The sequence below is a fragment of the Misgurnus anguillicaudatus genome, chromosome 19 (genome assembly GCF_027580225.2).
Source record: "Misgurnus anguillicaudatus chromosome 19, ASM2758022v2, whole genome shotgun sequence".
Classification (NCBI taxonomy): domain Eukaryota; kingdom Metazoa; phylum Chordata; class Actinopteri; order Cypriniformes; family Cobitidae; genus Misgurnus; species Misgurnus anguillicaudatus.
This window is the reverse complement of record NC_073355.2, coordinates 15,002,382-15,020,607: the sequence shown is the minus strand read 5'-3', so window position 1 is coordinate 15,020,607 and position 18,226 is coordinate 15,002,382. Positions and strand designations below refer to the sequence as shown.

Here is an 18,226-nt window from a genome sequence, read left to right as displayed (position 1 = left end):
ACATTTCGCAGGATATAAATGTTTGAGGCACACTCTCTTCATAAATAAATAAATTACTCTCCCTACATAATTTATTTTATAAAACACGGTTGAAATATATATTCTAATCTAAAGGCTTAGACCTTTCCAACAATATATAGTTTGTTGTAAGACATGATCTTGCATACCCCTCAGCAAATGTACAGTTGCGCCCCTGGTTGCAACAACATGCAAAATTGTAATTTGATGTATGTATTGCACGACTTTTCAAGGTTCTTTTATCCAAAGTGCATTTAAGACATGATTTATATCTGTAAGTGTTTCCATGGGAGTTGAACATTTTAAACCTGAATAAATTGGTAAAATATTGAGCCCACATGAGAGAGGTAATGTAAATATGTTATGCTCTGCCTTATTAACATGATCTATTAAAAATAACTTCAACCAAGCTTTAAGTTTTGTTTAAATGTCTGAAACATAAATGTAAAAGATCACAGAATGCACTGAATATTAATATTAAAATTTAAAACATTTATTTGTTTTAACACAGAAGAACAAAATGTTTTGTTGAAACATCAGATGTCAGATTCTCTGTTTATCAGTCAAAGCATTGTTGATCTCTAGTGGTATTGTCTTCTGAGAGAGGCGTTCACAACAGCGAGGAACTTCTGTAAAGCAGCCTGGACATCAGGGGTGAATGCAGCTCCCAGTTGTGCAGCGACAACAATGGTAATGCAGTCAGCCAACAGCTGTGGATAGACACAGATGATGTTATATAGAAATACAAGTTTATAAGTGATAAGACTGTTATGAAATAATGTATGATTTAATGGATGTTAAATTACCCTGAAGTTGTCAGGATCTACGTTGAGTTTCTCAGAGTGCAGCACACTTAATTCGGCATATGTCTCTTTGATGTCGTCCAAGTTCTTCAAAGCTTTCACCAATCCACCAACGACAACTTTACCGTGAGCAGCAACCATTGGGTTTCCCAGGATGGCAGCGGCGTTGTACAGGTTTCCAAACTTACCGAAGTAACGCTGGGTCCAGGGATAGACAACAAGGCATCTGAAAGACACAAAGTAGAAGCACTTAATTATAATGTTAGAAGTTTAAAAGTTAGTTGTATAAGTTTGGTTTTGTAAGTTTCATTGTTTGATACCTTGCCAAGGCCTGATGACCAAGGGCATCGAGGTCTACTTTAGAGAAGATGTTCTGAAGAGTGGTGCGCTCAAAGTCTGTCCACTGAACCATGTTTGCGACTGTGTAGTTTCAGACAAGTGTCTTTAACACAAGCTTAGAAGTCCTGTGAACAGATAGTTTCTCTGAGAAACTTTTAAATGTGCATAATCACCACACCTCTTAGCAGGCTATTGGATGTCCAGTTTGTGGGCTGGTTCAGTCGTGTGCAATCCAAGATATGCTTATCAGATGTATGTGTTAGTTTGCCTTGTAGCCTAATATAAGATTACTTCACACTCATTTTAAAATAAAATTACATGTATAATAAAATACAACATTGATATCTTTAATATTGACTCAGTAAGATTAAGTCAAAGATTGAAATCAAAGTGAAATTAATGAGTGAAATCAAACTTTGATGCTCTTAATTTCATAATTATGAGACTTTAGCCTTCATATCAGGGGCAGGGTCACATTTGTGTGAGGGGTGTGCATTTGATTGAAACACAATTAATAATTGTAACCGTGTACGAGAAAGAAAGAAAGAAGAAAGAAAGAAAGAAAGAAAGAAAGAAAGAAAGAGAATGAATTTCAACACACAGAAATTAGTTTGAATGAGTCATTTTGGGACTACATGCATTTGGAAAGTAATTTAGAATTAAGTTTTATGTTATGTAAACTTCAGCAACTTTCACATTCACCTTTCTAAAAGAAATTCTGTTTTTTGTAAGCGTATAATAAAAACTTTAATGTTGTCTCTAAAAATAACTTGAATTGATTAAAATGTAACCAAATAAATTGTTTAGAAGAGCTGCTTTATGTCATTCATTAAATTCAACGCTATAAGTTGGCACACGACCAAAATTTGATGAGTCAACTTTGGTGTTTCTAGGAGGAACTTGGGTTTATCTTTTGCCTGACAGCAGTATAAAAAGCCAAACCCTCTTACTGTCAACTCACAGAAGTTTGCTGCAAAGTCATCCTTCCACAATGAGCCTCACTGCCAAAGACAAAGCTGCCGTCAAAGATCTCTGGGCCAAAGTCTCAGGAAAGGCTGATGACATTGGTCACGAAGCTCTTTCTAGGTAAACTGATTTATAATGGCTTTCGTTTTTTATTATAAAAATGCTCTATCCCGACATCTATTTAGAATTGAATGCATTTTGTCTCTGCAGGATGCTGGTGGTTTATCCCCAGACCAAAAGTTACTTTTCTCACTGGAAGGACCTGAGTCCCGGTTCAGCCCCCGTGAGGAATCACGGAAAGGTTGTGATGTCTGGCGTTGCTCAGGCTGTTGAGAAAATCGATGACCTGACTGCTGGACTCCTGAGCCTCAGTGAGCTTCATGCTTTCCAGCTTCGTGTTGATCCTGCCAACTTCAAAGCAAGTGCAATAAAATGAATTTAAATTATGCTACAATTTCTGATATGTGCTGGTAGAGTAATCTCATTTGTTTCTTGTTTTGTAGATTTTGTCCCACAACATACTTGTGGTTTTGGCCCTCTTGTTCCCCACTGAATTCACCCCTGATGCTCATGTGGCTATGGACAAGTTCCTCTCTGCTGTGGCTCTGGCTCTGTCCGAAAAGTACCGATAAGCACTTAATAGAGTGTTCAATTCAGACGCGTCAGACGAATGCCAGCATGAATTTTCTGTCTTTCTGTGATGCAAAATAAATGCTTGTTAAATTTTATCTCGACTAAATGTCTTATTTAATGCTTTGAACAAAACAAAACAACGAAACAAACAACAAAACACATGTGTAAACCTATTAATAAAAATAGCTCTGTGTTGTCAAAATGTGACAATCTGAATACAAAACTTGCATGGTATTTTTGGTAATATTGGTAATATTCACTGCACATGTTGAGAAAATGATCACTAATTTTGGACAACTTAAAATGTGGTGCTTAAATGACAATAAATAAATATACCTGCAACTCAAAAAGAAAAGTTTGTATTACATTTTGTGAGTTACTTCTTAAATTTGAAAACATACTTTAAGGGTTTTATTGGAGTTTACTTTACTAGTTAATTTGTTGCACGCGTTTAACTGTGTCTGACAACGAACAAGTCACGCGTACACGTGTGAAGTTTTGCTTTTAGTTAAAAGATTAGTAAGTTCATATCCACGTAACGCTGTTTATGTTCTGCGTGCTTCTACATAGGCTATGACGACGAGTAGTAAAACAGCATCAGACGATTCAGTTTTTGCAGCGATCTAAACAATTAATTTAAACTAATTTGCGAACCAATTCAAAACCAATTTGGCCCATTTGCTTTGTAAAGAATCGACTCAAAAGACTCATTTAATTGCAATACTTTGTAAAGAATCGACTCAAAAGACTCATTTAATTGCAATACTTTGTAAGGAATCGTCTCAAACGAGTCATTAATTCGCGAATGCCCCATAAACACGAAACGGCAATTTAAAAATAAAATTTCACACATTTCATAGGCCTATAAGCTTTTATACATTTGTCTTTATTTGTATAATAATATAAGTAATATAAAACACATCAACCAACTTTTACCAAACCTACACTGTAACTGATGGACTAATTTTGGACAACTTAAAATATGGTGTTTACAGTTTTTCTTGAATGCTTTGACCTGGTTAAAGAAACTAGTATTCACTCAGTTTTCATCATCACTATCTCAGGAGAGCAGAAGACATGTCTTGCAAATGTGTTAACGCTTTTTTCATTGGATTGACAGATTTCCCTCACCCTTTTGCAAAACAGTTAACACACGGATGTCATTCAAGCAGTCCAAACTCCCATTGTTTTACCTGTGATGACCAAAGAGAAACCATCTATTCCTAACTATTAGAAACTAGATCAGAATAAAATCGCTGAAGAACCTGTTTGACACTCTTTCACACAAATCTTCCAAGAGCAATCAGTCTGTAGGCCTTATAAAAAAGTGCAACATCTGTGTTGTTCTTTGCCAGCATGGATGGAGGAGGTCATGTAATCAATAAAAAATGCATCAAAGTGTTTCTTATTCTGGATCTAATTCTTTGCAAATTTGACACAGCCAATATAGAAAGACAACAAATGGCACTGGCACTGGCAATAGGCTACATGGACTGGCAATGGTGCACTGATTCGCACTGAGTATTTGTATTTTGTTGTACACTGTGTAATGATTGACTGAAAAAGCTCATATACTTGTGTGCAAGTTGTGTTGTTTGAAGGCAAATTTTGCTTTTGTTGCATATTTTAAATGTTTGGCGCGGCAAGAGTCTTTTGCAAACAAAATGTGTCACTTTGACCATGAGTGCCACTGTTTAGGCCTGTGTGTTGTTAACTCTTTTGAAAATGTGGAGTTTGAGTTGACGGCTGCGTCAAAGCAATCAAGAAAAACTGTAAATGACAAAAAAATAAAAAATAAATGTGCAACTCAAAACAAAAAGTTTGTATTCCATTTCGCCAGTTACTTCTCAAAATTTTCAAACTAAAATAATAAATAAATAATTATATATTATAAATAGCGTTATATTATTACTATTAGTATTAAAATTTAACTTTTTTGAGATAAATAAACTTATCTCGTTATAATTGTTAATCCTGTTGCCAAAATCCCTTTTAGAAATAATCCACTATTGCAAATAAGAGTTGGTTTATTATTCTTTATTTGCTCATCTAAAACACATCAACCAACTTTTACTTAACCTATAAAATGTAAACAAGATTTTAATAAATACATTTGTTTAATATATTTACTACTAAAACACTGTGTATATTGTTTACCCAATGCTTATAGTGTAGTGTTAACCGTTGACATTTTTTGCGAAGAATTTAATAGTGTGAAAATATTTTTCTTTTCTTTTTAATAACAAAATTACATTGAGGCATATACGTTATTTGAGGTAAAGGAAAGATTTCAATGTATGAGTGTTAATGCTCTTTTTAAAACAATCCTGTATTGCATGCTTTTAGCTTATTTTCTTTATTTGTTTAACTAACGTATACAGCAACTTTTAACAAACATTTAATAACATTTAAACATTTTAAAAGTTTTTTTAATATTTACTTTTTGAATTATTGAATGATTGTAAACATGACAAAAACCTTTTAAAAGTTTTAAATAGTAAAGCACAAGAGCTAACAAATATTTGTTCTTTAACATTTTTCTTATATAATTGTCAGTAGTGAACAGTCTTATAATTTTAAATCTGTCATCATGAAACTGAAAATTTATTTTACATATAGTTTAAGACTACAATTGAAATTGAAAGACATTTGCAGCTGTTTACAATCTGGCAAAATTACACTCTAACAGTGGTTTCATTTACATTTATATATTAACAAGATGCTTTTATCCAAAGTGCGTTAAAGACATTTAATCGATAAGTGTTCCCTTCAGAGTCAAACATAAACTTTGCGCTTTTTTAATGTTGCATAAATTCATAAAATGATGAGCCCGCATGAGAAGAGTAACTGTGTTGTACTGTGTCCAATAAACCTGATCTATTATAAATACCTTAGGCCTACCAAGATTTGAGTTTTGTTTAAAAATGAAGTGGAAGCAAATAAATGCAAAAAATGAACTGAATATTAAATATTGAAACATTTATTTGTTTTAACACAGATGAACAAAATGTTTTGTTGTAACATCAGATGTCAGATTCTCTGTTTATCAGTCAAAGCATTGTTGATCTCTAGTGGTATTGTCTCCTGAGAGAGGCGTTCACAACAGCGAGGAACTTCTGTAAAGCAGCCTGGACATCAGGGGTGAATGCAGCTCCCAGTTGTGCAGCGACAACAATGGTAATGCAGTCAGCCAACAGCTGTGGATGAACACAGATGATGTTATATAGAAATACAAGTTTATAAGTGACTGTTATGAAATAATGTATGATTTAATGGATGTTAAATTACCCTGAAGTTGTCAGGATCTACGTGGAGTTTCTCAGAGTGCAGCACACTTAATTCGGCATATGTCTCTTTGATGTCGTCCAAGTTCTTCAAAGCTTTCACCAATCCACCAACGACAACTTTACCGTGAGCAGCAACCATTGGGTTTCCCAGGATGGCAGCGGCGTTGTACAGGTTTCCAAACTTACCGAAGTAACGCTGGGTCCAGGGATAAACGACAAGGCATCTAAAAGACACAAATAACTCAGTTACAATGTTAGAAGTTAGTTAGTTAGTTGTATAAGTTTGGTTTTGTAAGTGTCAGGGTTTGATACCTTGCCAAGGCCTGATGACCAAGGGCATCGAGGTCTACTTTAGAGAAGATGTTCTGAAGAGTGGTGCGCTCAAAGTCTGTCCACTGAACCATGTTTGCGACTGTGTAGTTTCTGACAAGTGTCTTTAACACAAGCTTAGAAGTCCTGTGAACAGATGGTTCCTCTGAGAAACTTTTAAATGCCCATCGCAACCACGCCTCTTAGCAGGCTATTGGATGTCCAGTTTGTGGGCTGGTTCAGTCGTGTGCAGTCCAAGATATGCTTATCAGATGTGTGTGTTAGACTGCCTTAATTTTAAAATAACATTCCATATATAATAAAACACAACATTGATATCTTTAATATTGACTCAGTAAGATTAAGTCAAAGATTGAAATCAAAGTGAAATTAATGAATGAAATCAAACTGTGATGCTCCTAATTTCATAATTATGAGACTTATGCCTTGATATCAGGGGCAGGGTCACATTTTTGTGAGGGGTGTGCATTTGATTGAAACAACGAATAATTGTAACCATGCACTCTAAAACATTTGCTGTAATTTGGCAGCTGGTTGCCAGTAACTTACTGTAGAAGATAAAGTAAAAAAATGTTTCATATTCATTTAACGTTGAACAAAATGTTGCCAGTAAATAACATAAATGTAAAATCTACAGTAAGTTACTGGCAGCTAGTTGCCAGTAATACCCTTAATACTGTAATTTCTACAGACATTTTTTACAGTGTGTGAAAGAAAGAAAGAATTTCAACGCACAGAAATTAGTTTGAATGAGTCATTTTGGGACTGCATGCATTTGGAGAGTAATTTTTAGAATTAAGTTTTATTTTATGTAAACTTCAGCAACTTTTACATTCACCTTTCTAAAAGCAATTCTGTTTTTTTGTAAACCTATAATAAACACTTCAATGTCGTCTCTAAAAATAACTTGAATTGATTAAAATGTAACCGAATAAATTGTTTAGAGGAGTGCTGCTTTATGTCATTCATTAAATTCAACACTATTGCTATTAATAAACCTAAGTTGGCAAATGACCAAAATTTGATGAGTCAACTTTGGTGTTTCTAGGAGGGACTTGAGTTTATCTTTTGCCTGACAGCAGTATAAAAAGCCAAACCCTCTTACTGTCAACTCACAGAAGTTTGCTGCAAAGTCATCCTTCCACAATGAGCCTCACTGCCAAAGACAAAGCTGCCGTCAAAGACCTCTGGGCCAAAGTCTCAGGAAAGGCTGATGACATTGGTCACGAAGCTCTTTCTAGGTAAATTGATTTATAATGGCTCTCGTTTTTTGTTTTAAAAATGCTCTATCCCGACATATATTTAGAATTGAATGCATTTATTATCTGCAGGATGTTGGTGGCTTATCCCCAGACCAAAAGTTACTTTTCCCACTGGAAAGACCTGAGTCCCGGTTCAGCCCCCGTGAGGAATCACGGAAAAGTTGTGATGTCTGGCGTTGCTCAGGCTGTCGAGAAAATCGATGACCTGACTGCTGGACTCCTGAGCCTCAGTGAGCTTCATGCTTTCCAGCTTCGTGTTGATCCTGCCAACTTCAAGGCAAGTGCAATGAAAACGTTTTTACATGAGACTGGGTTGCATAAAATGAATTTAAATTATGCTACAATTTCTGATATGTGCTCATAGAGTAACCTCATTTGTTTCTGGTTTTTTTTTCTGTAGATTTTGTCCCACAACATTCTCGTGGTTTTGGCCCTCTTGTTCCCGACTGAATTCACCCCTGATGCTCATGTGGCTATGGACAAGTTCCTCTCTGCTGTGGCTCTGGCTCTGTCCGAAAAGTACAGATAAGCACTTGATAGTGTGTTCACTTCAGATGCGTCAGGCGAATGCCAGCATGAATGTTCTGTCTTTCTGTGATGCAAAATAAATGCTTGTTAAATTTGATCTTGACTAAATGTCTTATTTAATGTTTTGAACAAATGAAAAACAAACACAAAACACATGGGTAGGCCTATTAATAAAAATAGCTCTGTGTTGTCATAGACAAAATGTGACAGTCTCAATACAAAATTCGCAATGATAATATTCACTGCACATGTTGAGAAAATGATCACTAATTTTGGACAACTTAAAATGTGGTGTTTAAATGACAGAAAAATAAATGTGCACCTCAAAATAAAAAAAAGCTACTTATCAAAATTTTCAAACTAAAATAATAATATTAATAAAAAAATGAATAAATTACACAGTTTACTGAAAACATAATTTTCAGTGTTTTATTAAAGTATTCTTTAGTATTTAGTGTGTAATGTTTAGCTATGTTGTAGATATGGAAGATTTTCTGGTGTTCTTTTTCTGAGAGTGAACCTCGTGCTTAGATTACATGCAACCATATATGTTGTTATTGCAATGATTGTGTTAACGTTATTATAAATTGACAGTTGACAATTAAACCACCATCATTGTGATTGGTGTTTGCACTTCATCCACTCATTTGCATTTTAAAGTACACACCCAAAATGGCACTTTTTTTGCACACCCAAAGTGGCAATTTTAACATGCTATAATAAATTATTTATATGACATTTTGAGCTAAAACATCACATATGTGCTCTGGGGACACCAAAGATTTATTTGACATCTTAAAAAAGTCTTGTGACATGGCCCCTTTAACATTTCTTTGTAAACCAGCAATGCTGTGTAGAGTAAGCCAACGTTACAAACAATCCTTCAAACAATTTAAAACATCATTTAAGAAGTCATTTTTGATTAATTAATCAGTAATAATGATTTCCATGCAATCATTATATGAATTCATTAGTTATTTCAAAAAAATATCCAGAAGTTGCAAAAATACATACTTAAGAAATGATCTCAATATATTTAATAAGAAATAACAATAGCTGTGTCATATTCATAGCTGTGAATGATCAGAAATTTATAATTCATAGCAAATAGTACATTCTGACTGCAGAAATGGATGATCTGAAAACATTACCTTAGCTTTTCTACATTTACCATTAAGTGACAAATCAACCGTTCGGTTGAGCATGTTTTTGAAAAATTATTCAAAACATACGAAAGTTTTTTCATGGCACCAAGTAACATAATTTTGTAAAGTTAGGGCTCTTACAGTGTAATATGTCAAAAAATATGATTTCCTTGCAAAATTTCAACAAGAACAGTTCATATAACAGAAGTGATTTTTTTCTTTCTAAAATTCACATAACAAGATGTGTTGTGACAAGTGCTGTTGATTGACACATCTCCGCATTTTTCCGTGGCCCTGCTACGGACTGTCTTTTTCCGTGGCATTCTCACGGATTTGTTACTCAACTGCTTTTTCCTATTTTCAAACCATTTTCGCTTCGGTTTAGGGTTAGATTTGGTGTTTGCGTTAGTATGTCACTTTAACTATTGGTTTTTAACTATATTTTCTGATTTATTCTTTTATACTTTCTAAACTTTAAACAATTGTCACCTGGCGTTGGGGTTAGAGTTGGGTTTGGGTAGGGATGTCATTTCATGTAAATCTAACCCTAAACCGAAACAAAAATGGTAAGAAAATAGGACAAAACAGTTGAGTAACCAATCCCCCAGCTAGAAATAAAAAGTTCCAAGAACGTTCCCTGAAAGTTCCCAAAAACATTCTGCCAACGCTAAAAGCGTCCAGTTTTTTTAAAGTTCTAGGAACGTTTCTGTTGTCTGAACGTTAGAGTAATGTTACATTTTACCATTTTTAAATGTTTAAAGACTTTAGACTTGTTTAATTGTTATGTAAATGATAGAGAAACATTGCATTTTATTATTTTAGAAAACATTATTTCTGAATGTTCAGTAAATATATTGCTGTAGAAAACTCAATTCACTACTAGGTTTAGATGTTGATGTTTTGTTTTATTTTAAGTCACCATTATTGTGATTAGTGTTTGTTTTAGTTGGTCTCTTGACACTTGACTTTTTGCTTGCTAGTTTTTTCCTGGTTGTGTTAACTTTTTGATAATGCACCACATTTGTTATGAAAAGTTAGTAGTGTAGTTCTGTGGTGCATGGTGCATAATGGTAAAGATCATCACCTAGTTAATTTACTAATCAAACGTTTATTTTCTGTCAAAAATGTAAATGAGATCCAGTGCTTTCACAGCAGTTTGTCATTAAGGAGTTTTAGAAACTTTGGACAAAAATATCTGCTGTATAATTGGGATGCACAAACATCAAGAATCAGAGTATGAATCACAATGATGGTGACAATTAAATGAAAAACTTCATGCTGCAATGCATGCTGAGTATTAACAAATTACAAATCTCATTCAGGACTCGCAGCATGCACTGCAGCATGGATAAATAAGAATTTTTTAAACAATTTTATTTGTCACCATGGTTGAGATTCATGGTCTGATTCTTGATGTTTGTCCATCCCAATTATAAAGCGGATATTTTTGTCCAAAGTTTCTAAAAACTCCTTAATGACAAACTGCTGTGAAAGAGCTGGATCTAATATACATTATTGGCAGTAAATAAAGTTTTGATTAGTAAATGAATTAGGTGATGATCTTTACCATTATGTACCAACAACCACAGAATTACACTATTAACTTTGCATGTTCATAACAAATGTGGTGCATTAAAACAACCAGGGAAAAAATTAGCAAGCAAAAAGTCAAGTGCCAAGAGTCCAACCAAAACAAACACCAATCACAACAAGGGTGACTCCAAATGAAACAAAACATCAACATCCAAACCTGAATTGTGTTTTCTACAGCAATATATTTACTGAACATTCAGAAATAATGTTTTATAAAATAATAAAATGCAATGTTTCTCTATCATTTACATAACAGTCAAACAAGTCAATATAATAAACAGCTGTTGTTTTAAACATTGTGTGAACATTAAAAACATGACATTGTCATAACGTTTAAAAATGGTAAAATGTAACATTACTCTAACGTTCAGACAACAGAAACGTTCCTAGAACTTAAAAAAAACTGGACACTTTTAACGTTGGCAGAATGTTTTTGGGAACATTGGGAACTTTCAGGGAACGTTCTTAGAACTTTTTATTTCTAGCTGGGCCGTGAGAATGCCACGGAAAAAGACAGTCCGTAACAGGGCCACGGAAAAATGCGGAGATCCGTGAGAATGCCATGGAAAAATGAGCACAAAATTCCGTGACTATGCCACGGAAATTCGTGAGAGGTTGATGAAAACGCTATAAGAAACGAACAGACTTCGATGGGTAATAAACTTCGACACAACACCGGCGTCAAATGCATAAATAGTCCTGTATCCATTGCAAACATATTATATTATTAGTCTTAAAATGTCCATAACATAAAATCATTGTTAACATACCATAGTTTGACTTGTACTGCGCTGCGCTGATTTCTAAAGACTGCTGCACAGTGGCGGCGACTAGCGTCTTGCGCTCAGAGCGCTTAATTCAATTTCAATTCAATTTATTTATATAGCGCTTTTCACAAGTGTTAATTGTTGCAAAGCAGCTTTACATGAGGAAGCAGCTTACTTACAGAAGATATACTTAGCGTACGAACGTGTCGGGAATCGTGCCATTGGGTTAAGAGAGAGGTTACGGAATAGGTTAAGAACTACTTAGCGATAAGAACGTTTTGGGGAACCGGGCCAAGGCCCTGATCTATTAAAAATAACTTGTACAAGATTTGAGGTTTTTTTATTGTCTACAGCGGCAGCAAACCCATAAATGTAAAAAACAAACACAGAAGGCACTGAATATTAAATATTGAAACATTTATTTGCTTTAACACAAAAGAACAAAATGTTTTGTTGAAACATCAGATGTCAAATTCTCAGTTTATCAGTCAAAGCATTGTTGATCTCTAGTGGTATTGTCTTCTGAGAGAGGCGTTCACAACAGCAAGGAACTTTTGTAAAGCAGCCTGGACTTCAGGGGTGAATGCAGCTCCCAGTTGTGCAGCGACAACAATGGTAATGCAGTCAGCCAACAGCTGTGGATGGACACAGATGATGTTATATAGAAATACAAGTTTATAAGTGACTGTTATGAAATAATGTATGATTTAATAAATGTTAAATTACCCTGAAGTTGTCAGGATCTACGTGGAGTTTCTCAGAGTGCAGCACACTTAATTCGGCATATGTCTCTTTGACGTTGTCCAAGTTGTTCAAAGCTTTCACCAATCCACCAACGACAACTTTACCGTGAGCAGCAACCATTGGGTTTCCCAGGATGGCAGCAGCGTTGTACAGGTTTCCAAACTTACCGAAGTAACGCTGGGTCCAGGGGTAGACGACAAGACATCTGAAAGACACAAAGGAGAAGTAATCAGTTATAACGTTAGAAGTTTAGAAGTTAGTTGAATACGTTAGGTTTTGTAAGTGTCAGGGTTTGATACCTTGCCAAGGCCTGATGACCAAGGGCATCGAGGTCTATTTTAGAGAAGATGTTCTGAAGAGTGGTGCGCTCAAAGTCTGTCCACTGAACCATGTTTGCGACTGTGTAATTTCTGACAAGTGTCTTTAACACAAGCTTAGAAGTCCTGTGAACAGATGGTTTCTCAGAGAAACTTTTAAATGTGCATCATCACCACACCTCTTAGCAGGCTATTGGATGTCCAGTTTGTGGGCTGGTTCAGTCGTGTGCAATCTAAGATATGCTTATCAGACACGTGTTAGCCTGCCTTGTAGCCTAATATAAGATTACTTCACATTCAAACTCATTTAAAAAAAAATATTACATATATAACAAAATACAACATTGATATATTTAAAATTAACATTGACTCAGTAAGATCATGTCAAAGATTGAAATCATAGTGAAATTAAACTTTGAGGCTCCTAATTTCATATTTATAAAGAACAAGCATCAATTATTCATGAGTGTGCATATTGAAACACAATGAATAGTTGTAATAGTGTACATTAAATACAAAAGAAACAAAGAACGAATTCTAACGCACTGAAATTTGTTTGAAGGAATCTTTTTGCATTAGGAATTAAGTTTTATTTTAGTTGAACTTCAGTAACTTTTACATTCACCTTTTTTTAAAAGCAATTCTGTTTTTTTGTAAACGTATAATAAACACTTCAATGTCGTCGCTTTCTTAAAATAACTTTAATTTATTAAAATGTAACCACCAAATAAATAGTTTAGAAGAGTGCCGTTTTATGTCATTCATTAAATTCACTGCTATTAATAAAGCGGAAGATGTGATTGCAACCGACCAAAATTTGATAAGTCAACTTAGGAGGGACTTGGGTTTATCTTCTGTCTGACAGCAGTATAAAAAGCCAAACCCTCTTACTGTCAGCTCACAGAAGTTTGCTGCAAAGTCATCCTTCCACAATGAGCCTCACTGCCAAAGACAAAGCTGCCGTCAAAGACCTCTGGGCCAAGGTCTCAGGAAAGGCTGATGACATTGGTCACGATGCTCTTTCTAGGTAAGCCGATTTACAATTGATCTCGATTATTATTATGAAATGCTCTGTCCAGACATTTAGGATTGAGTGCATTGTGTCTCTGCAGGATGCTGGTGGTTTATCCCCAGACCAAAACCTATTTTTCTCACTGGAAGGACCTGAGCCCCGGTTCAGCACCCGTGAGGAATCACGGAAAGGTTGTGATGTCTGGCGTTGCTCAGGCTGTCGAGAAAATCGATGACCTGACTGCTGGACTCCTGAGCCTCAGTGAGCTTCATGCTTTCCAGCTTCGTGTTGATCCTGCCAACTTCAAGGCAAGTGCAATGAAAATGAATCCAAATTATTATGCTACGATTTCTGTTATATGCTCTTAGCCAGACTAAATTAATTTGTTCTTGTTTTACCTGTAGATTTTGTCTCACAACATTCTCGTGGTTTTGGCCCTCTTGTTCCCCACTGAATTCACTCCTGATGCTCATGTGGCTATGGACAAGTTCCTCTCTGCTGTGGCTCTGGCTCTCTCCGAAAAGTACCGATAAGCACTTAATAGTGTGTTCACGTTAGACGAATGCCAGCATGAATGTTCTGTCTTTCTGTGATGCAATAAATGCTTGTTAAATTTGATCTTGACTAAATGTCTTATTTTATCTTTGACAATCAAAAAACAAACAAAGATAAAACAAAAAAATCTTAAGTGTGTCAGTTAACTTTGTTTTAAAACATGACGTTGTCATAAAAAAATCGCAACGTTATTATACATTGAACATGTTAGCTTTTCGAAAACACTCTTGGGGCAATTTAAATTGTGGTGTTTAAAAGAAAAATAAAATAAAGCAAAACAAATGTACAAAGGCAAAATGAAATATATATATATATATATATATATATATATATATATATATATATATATATATATATATATATATATATATATATATATATATATATATATATATATATATATATATATATATGAAAATTATATATTTTATTTACCCAATAACTGTGTTACTGCTATAGTGTCTTAAACATATTTTTTTCACTGTAGTTAAATTCGGAATGGTAATATTTGTATATTGTTGTGTTTATTTTTTTAAATGAATAGAACATGTTTGCAGGATATAAAGCACACTAGTTCATTTATCACTTCCTGTTTTAGTTTTTTACCACTGAACAAAAATTGAATATTAATTAATATATAACAGAATACAATCAACAAAAAGTTAGAACTGAATAAAAATGTAAAATAAATGTTAACTAAAAAACCTAAAAACAACGGGAAGTGCTTCTGGACCAATATTGTTTACATCTTGCAAAATGGTCTATATTTAATTGACTGACTTTGTCCTAAATAGTGGTATTTTACCGACAAAATGTATTCTTGGCTTGACACAATTCATTTAAGTTTGTTTACCAAACCAGAACTCAGATCAGTTAAATTAATTTGTTTTTGCTAGAAAAAAAATGCTTGCAAATGTTTTCCTAAAATATTGCATCAAGGCATATTTACCTTATTTGAGGCACTTCGAAACTGAAAAGTTATTAGGTTAACAATTAACTTGCGGTTGCCAACACAGCATCGCGTTTTTAAAATATAATCCACTATTATGCATTTTGGTCATTTTTTATGTTGTAGGCTATAACTAACTTTTTACGTAACCTATTAAATTTGTACATGTTTTTACAAAATTTGTTTTTTTTTTCAAACGGATTTTTTATATCTGTAACCTGACAAAAAATGTTGTGATATAAGTTGCCGTAATCAAAATATCACACTATGTTAAGAAAATACTTTGAAAGAACAAAATATATTTTTACTTGATATCATTTTATAATATAATTCTTAATTAAAAGTCTTAAAATATTAACTGTGTCATCATGGAACTGGACATTAATAGTACAGATAAACTTTGATAAATATTGATAAATATTGTTCAAATATTGAGCCCATTTGAGAAGGGTAATGCATTTATTTTGTGTTGTATCTAATAAACTTGATTAGTAAAAATAACTTATTCCAAGATTTGAGTTTTCTTTTTAAAAGTCTGAAGTGGAAGCGAACCCATAAATGTAAAAAAACACAGAATGCACTGAATATTAAATATTGAAACATTTATTTGCTTTAACACAGAAGAACAAAATGTTTGGTTGAAACATCAGATGTCAGATTCTCTGTTTATCAGTCAAAGCATTGTTGATTTCTAGTGGTATTGTCTCCTGAGAGAGGCGTTCACAACAGCGAGGAACTTCTGTAAAGCAGCCTGGACATCAGGGGTGAATGCAGCTCCCAGTTGTGCAGCGACAACAATGGTAATGCAGTCAGCCAACAGCTGTGGATGGACACAGATGATGTTATAAAGAAATACAAGTTTATAAGTGACTGTTATGAAATAATGTATGATTTAATAAATGTTAAATTACCCTGAAGTTGTCAGGGTCTACGTGGAGTTTCTCAGAGTGCAGAACACTTAATTCGGCATATGTCTCTTTGACGTTGTCCAAGTTCTTCAAAGCTTTCACCAATCCACCAACGACAACTTTACCGTGAGCAGCAACCATTGGGTTTCCCAGGATGGCAGCGGCGTTGTACAGGTTTCCAAACTTACCGAAGTAACGCTGGGTCCAGGGGTAGACGACAAGGCATCTGAAAGACACAAAGTAGAAGCACTCAATTATAATGTTAGAAGTTTAAAAGTTAGTTGTATAAGTTTGGTTTTGTAAGTGTCATTGTTTGATACCTTGCCAAGGCCTGATGACCAAGGGCATCGAGGTCTACTTTAGAGAAGATGTTCTGAAGAGTGGTGCGCTCAAAGTCTGTCCACTGAACCATGTTTGCGACTGTGGAGTTTCTGACAAGTGTCTTTAACACAAGCTTAGAAGTCCTGTGAACAGATGGTTTCTCCGAGAAACTTTTAAATGCCCATCGCAACCACGCCTCTTGTCGTGTGCAATCCAAGATATGCTTATCAGATATCTGGGTTATGTTGCCTCGAAGTGTCTATTATTCACATTTAAACCCATTTTAATACAATACGTCTATTTTTAAATTATTTTAAAGAATACCCGTTTTTCTATTCATCTGAAAGCAAAGGACATTATAAAGAGGGGAACTGATTTTATATTGTCAATACATTATCATGGCGTATAAATTAATTCAATTTTGAATTAATAAATTGTTAAAAAAATTTTAACGAGTGCATAAAATACAACAAACAAGAAAGAAAAAAAAGAAAGAAAGAAAGAAAGAAAGAAAGAAAGAAATATAGCATGTGGTAAAAGTAAGCATGTTGTTGTTAAAAAAGCACTTAAACTGGCAACTTCTTAAATTGTAACCAAATAAATCTGCTTATGTCATTCATTAAATTCACTGCGATTAATAAATTGAAAGATGTGATGGCAATCGACCAAAATTTGATGAGTCAACTTTGTGGTTTCAAGGAGGGACTTGGGACTATCTTTTGCCTGACAGCAGTATAAAAAACCAAACCCTCTTACTGTCAACTCACAGAAGTTTGCTGCAAAGTCATCCTTCCACAATGAGCCTCACTGCCAAAGACAAAGCTGCCGTCAAAGACCTTTGGGCCAAGGTCTCAGGAAAGGCTGATGACATTGGTCACGATGCTCTTTCTAGGTAAGCCGATTTACAATAGATCTCGTTTATTATTATGAAATGCACTGTCCAGACATATATTTAGGATTGAGTGCATTGTGTCTCTGCAGGATGCTGGTGGTTTATCCCCAGACCAAAACCTACTTTTCTCACTGGAAGGACCTGAGCCCCGGTTCAGCCCCCGTGAGGAATCACGGAAAGGTGGTGATGTCTGGCGTTGCTCAGGCTGTCGAGAAAATCGATGACCTGACTGCTGGACTCCTGAGCCTCAGTGAGCTTCATGCTTTCCAGCTTCGTGTTGATCCTGCCAACTTCAAGGCAAGTGCAATAAAATTAATTTAAAAGGGTTGCACGATTTATGATTTGTGCTCGTAGAGTAACCTCGTTTGTTTCTTGTTTTTTTTCCTGTAGATTTTGTCCCACAACATACTTGTGGTTTTGGCCCTCTTGTTCCCCACTGAATTCACCCCTGATGCTCATGTGGCTATGGACAAGTTCCTCTCTGCTGTGGCTCTGGGTCTGTCCGAAAAGTACCGATAAGCACTTAATAGAGTGTTCACTTCAGACGCGTCATACGAATGCCGACATGAATGTTCTGTCTTTCTGTGATGCAATAAATGCTTGTTAAATTTTATCTCGACTAAATGTTTTATTCCAGTCTTAAAAACAAAACAACCACACCAAAACAAACAAACAAACAAACAAACAAACAAACAAACAAACAAACAAACAAACAAACAAACACAAAAAAACTCATGTGTGTCAATAAACTGTTTTTAAACACCATATTGTCAAAAAAGATCAAAGAAAAAAAAGGAAATAAAACAAATGTGCAAAGTAAAATTGAAAAGCTTTTGTTTATTTTGTTGGTTATTACT

General features: G+C 34.7%; 8 protein-coding genes across 9 annotated transcripts; 4 read left to right on the top strand and 4 right to left on the bottom strand.

Moving 5' to 3' along the window:
- Nucleotides 1-503: 503 nt before the first annotated feature.
- On the bottom strand, nucleotides 504-1,385 carry LOC129431336 (hemoglobin subunit beta). Its single transcript, XM_055189186.2, has 3 exons — nucleotides 1,142-1,385; nucleotides 825-1,047; nucleotides 504-728 (listed from the first exon to the last, which is right to left on the bottom strand). The coding sequence occupies exons 1-3, from the start codon at nucleotides 1,231-1,233 to the stop codon at nucleotides 600-602; spliced, it is 444 nt and encodes a 147-aa protein (XP_055045161.2). The 5' UTR covers nucleotides 1,234-1,385; the 3' UTR covers nucleotides 504-599.
- A 666-nt stretch (nucleotides 1,386-2,051) lies between these two features.
- Nucleotides 2,052-2,852, top strand: LOC129431344 (hemoglobin embryonic subunit alpha-like). Its single transcript, XM_055189197.2, has 3 exons — nucleotides 2,052-2,246; nucleotides 2,337-2,544; nucleotides 2,630-2,852. The coding sequence occupies exons 1-3, from the start codon at nucleotides 2,152-2,154 to the stop codon at nucleotides 2,756-2,758; spliced, it is 432 nt and encodes a 143-aa protein (XP_055045172.2). The 5' UTR covers nucleotides 2,052-2,151; the 3' UTR covers nucleotides 2,759-2,852.
- Nucleotides 2,853-5,717: 2,865 nt separating this feature from the next.
- On the bottom strand, nucleotides 5,718-6,817 carry LOC129431327 (hemoglobin subunit beta-like). Its single transcript, XM_055189174.2, has 3 exons — nucleotides 6,359-6,817; nucleotides 6,048-6,270; nucleotides 5,718-5,956 (listed from the first exon to the last, which is right to left on the bottom strand). The coding sequence occupies exons 1-3, from the start codon at nucleotides 6,448-6,450 to the stop codon at nucleotides 5,828-5,830; spliced, it is 444 nt and encodes a 147-aa protein (XP_055045149.2). The 5' UTR covers nucleotides 6,451-6,817; the 3' UTR covers nucleotides 5,718-5,827.
- LOC129431317 (hemoglobin embryonic subunit alpha) lies at nucleotides 5,858-8,406 on the top strand. The gene is made up of 4 exons (XM_055189162.2): nucleotides 5,858-5,994; nucleotides 7,425-7,617; nucleotides 7,708-7,915; nucleotides 8,039-8,406. Exons 2-4 carry the CDS (start codon nucleotides 7,523-7,525, stop codon nucleotides 8,165-8,167), a joined length of 432 nt encoding a protein of 143 aa, XP_055045137.2. The 5' UTR covers nucleotides 5,858-5,994; nucleotides 7,425-7,522; the 3' UTR covers nucleotides 8,168-8,406.
- A 3,637-nt stretch (nucleotides 8,407-12,043) lies between these two features.
- LOC129431284 (hemoglobin subunit beta-like) lies at nucleotides 12,044-13,174 on the bottom strand. Its single transcript, XM_055189116.2, has 3 exons — nucleotides 12,715-13,174; nucleotides 12,398-12,620; nucleotides 12,044-12,306 (listed from the first exon to the last, which is right to left on the bottom strand). Exons 1-3 carry the CDS (start codon nucleotides 12,804-12,806, stop codon nucleotides 12,178-12,180), a joined length of 444 nt encoding a protein of 147 aa, XP_055045091.2. The 5' UTR covers nucleotides 12,807-13,174; the 3' UTR covers nucleotides 12,044-12,177.
- Nucleotides 12,152-14,362, top strand: LOC129431293 (hemoglobin embryonic subunit alpha-like). 2 transcript variants are annotated; one of them, XM_073857004.1, is made up of 4 exons: nucleotides 12,152-12,286; nucleotides 13,630-13,759; nucleotides 13,845-14,052; nucleotides 14,149-14,362. In XM_073857004.1, exons 2-4 carry the CDS (start codon nucleotides 13,665-13,667, stop codon nucleotides 14,275-14,277), a joined length of 432 nt encoding a protein of 143 aa, XP_073713105.1. In that variant the 5' UTR covers nucleotides 12,152-12,286; nucleotides 13,630-13,664; the 3' UTR covers nucleotides 14,278-14,362. The 2 variants fall into 2 exon arrangements, with proteins under 2 accessions (XP_073713105.1, XP_055045101.1); XM_055189126.2 differs by lacking the exon at nucleotides 12,152-12,286 and having other exon boundaries at nucleotides 13,612-13,759.
- Nucleotides 14,363-15,833: 1,471 nt separating this feature from the next.
- On the bottom strand, nucleotides 15,834-16,786 carry LOC129431281 (hemoglobin subunit beta-like). Its single transcript, XM_055189109.2, has 3 exons — nucleotides 16,477-16,786; nucleotides 16,160-16,382; nucleotides 15,834-16,068 (listed from the first exon to the last, which is right to left on the bottom strand). The coding sequence occupies exons 1-3, from the start codon at nucleotides 16,566-16,568 to the stop codon at nucleotides 15,940-15,942; spliced, it is 444 nt and encodes a 147-aa protein (XP_055045084.2). The 5' UTR covers nucleotides 16,569-16,786; the 3' UTR covers nucleotides 15,834-15,939.
- A 180-nt stretch (nucleotides 16,787-16,966) lies between these two features.
- On the top strand, nucleotides 16,967-17,982 carry LOC129431274 (hemoglobin embryonic subunit alpha-like). Its single transcript, XM_055189101.2, has 3 exons — nucleotides 16,967-17,369; nucleotides 17,459-17,666; nucleotides 17,760-17,982. The coding sequence occupies exons 1-3, from the start codon at nucleotides 17,275-17,277 to the stop codon at nucleotides 17,886-17,888; spliced, it is 432 nt and encodes a 143-aa protein (XP_055045076.2). The 5' UTR covers nucleotides 16,967-17,274; the 3' UTR covers nucleotides 17,889-17,982.
- Nucleotides 17,983-18,226: the final 244 nt, after the last annotated feature.

Bases quoted from the DNA above. Each gene is read 5' to 3' on its own strand.
- LOC129431336 (XM_055189186.2), bottom strand. From the start codon at position 1,233: ATGGTTCAGTGGACAGACTTTGAGCGCACCACTCTTCAGAACATCTTC. The intron at 1,048-1,141 runs GTATCAAACAAT...TGTGTCTTTCAG, and splicing joins GGTCATCAGGCCTTGGCAAG to ATGCCTTGTTGTCTATCCCT. The intron at 729-824 runs GTAATTTAACAT...GTCTATCCACAG, and splicing joins TAGATCCTGACAACTTCAGG to CTGTTGGCTGACTGCATTAC.
- LOC129431344 (XM_055189197.2), top strand. From the start codon at position 2,152: ATGAGCCTCACTGCCAAAGACAAAGCTGCCGTCAAAGATCTCTGGGCC. The intron at 2,247-2,336 runs GTAAACTGATTT...TTGTCTCTGCAG, and splicing joins GGTCACGAAGCTCTTTCTAG to GATGCTGGTGGTTTATCCCC. The intron at 2,545-2,629 runs GCAAGTGCAATA...CTTGTTTTGTAG, and splicing joins TTGATCCTGCCAACTTCAAA to ATTTTGTCCCACAACATACT.
- LOC129431327 (XM_055189174.2), bottom strand. From the start codon at position 6,450: ATGGTTCAGTGGACAGACTTTGAGCGCACCACTCTTCAGAACATCTTC. The intron at 6,271-6,358 runs GTATCAAACCCT...TGTGTCTTTTAG, and splicing joins GGTCATCAGGCCTTGGCAAG to ATGCCTTGTCGTTTATCCCT. The intron at 5,957-6,047 runs GTAATTTAACAT...GTTCATCCACAG, and splicing joins TAGATCCTGACAACTTCAGG to CTGTTGGCTGACTGCATTAC.
- LOC129431317 (XM_055189162.2), top strand. From the start codon at position 7,523: ATGAGCCTCACTGCCAAAGACAAAGCTGCCGTCAAAGACCTCTGGGCC. The intron at 7,618-7,707 runs GTAAATTGATTT...TATTATCTGCAG, and splicing joins GGTCACGAAGCTCTTTCTAG to GATGTTGGTGGCTTATCCCC. The intron at 7,916-8,038 runs GCAAGTGCAATG...TTTTTTCTGTAG, and splicing joins TTGATCCTGCCAACTTCAAG to ATTTTGTCCCACAACATTCT.
- LOC129431284 (XM_055189116.2), bottom strand. From the start codon at position 12,806: ATGGTTCAGTGGACAGACTTTGAGCGCACCACTCTTCAGAACATCTTC. The intron at 12,621-12,714 runs GTATCAAACCCT...TGTGTCTTTCAG, and splicing joins GGTCATCAGGCCTTGGCAAG to ATGTCTTGTCGTCTACCCCT. The intron at 12,307-12,397 runs GTAATTTAACAT...GTCCATCCACAG, and splicing joins TAGATCCTGACAACTTCAGG to CTGTTGGCTGACTGCATTAC.
- LOC129431293 (XM_073857004.1), top strand. From the start codon at position 13,665: ATGAGCCTCACTGCCAAAGACAAAGCTGCCGTCAAAGACCTCTGGGCC. The intron at 13,760-13,844 runs GTAAGCCGATTT...GTGTCTCTGCAG, and splicing joins GGTCACGATGCTCTTTCTAG to GATGCTGGTGGTTTATCCCC. The intron at 14,053-14,148 runs GCAAGTGCAATG...TTTTACCTGTAG, and splicing joins TTGATCCTGCCAACTTCAAG to ATTTTGTCTCACAACATTCT.
- LOC129431281 (XM_055189109.2), bottom strand. From the start codon at position 16,568: ATGGTTCAGTGGACAGACTTTGAGCGCACCACTCTTCAGAACATCTTC. The intron at 16,383-16,476 runs GTATCAAACAAT...TGTGTCTTTCAG, and splicing joins GGTCATCAGGCCTTGGCAAG to ATGCCTTGTCGTCTACCCCT. The intron at 16,069-16,159 runs GTAATTTAACAT...GTCCATCCACAG, and splicing joins TAGACCCTGACAACTTCAGG to CTGTTGGCTGACTGCATTAC.
- LOC129431274 (XM_055189101.2), top strand. From the start codon at position 17,275: ATGAGCCTCACTGCCAAAGACAAAGCTGCCGTCAAAGACCTTTGGGCC. The intron at 17,370-17,458 runs GTAAGCCGATTT...GTGTCTCTGCAG, and splicing joins GGTCACGATGCTCTTTCTAG to GATGCTGGTGGTTTATCCCC. The intron at 17,667-17,759 runs GCAAGTGCAATA...TTTTTCCTGTAG, and splicing joins TTGATCCTGCCAACTTCAAG to ATTTTGTCCCACAACATACT.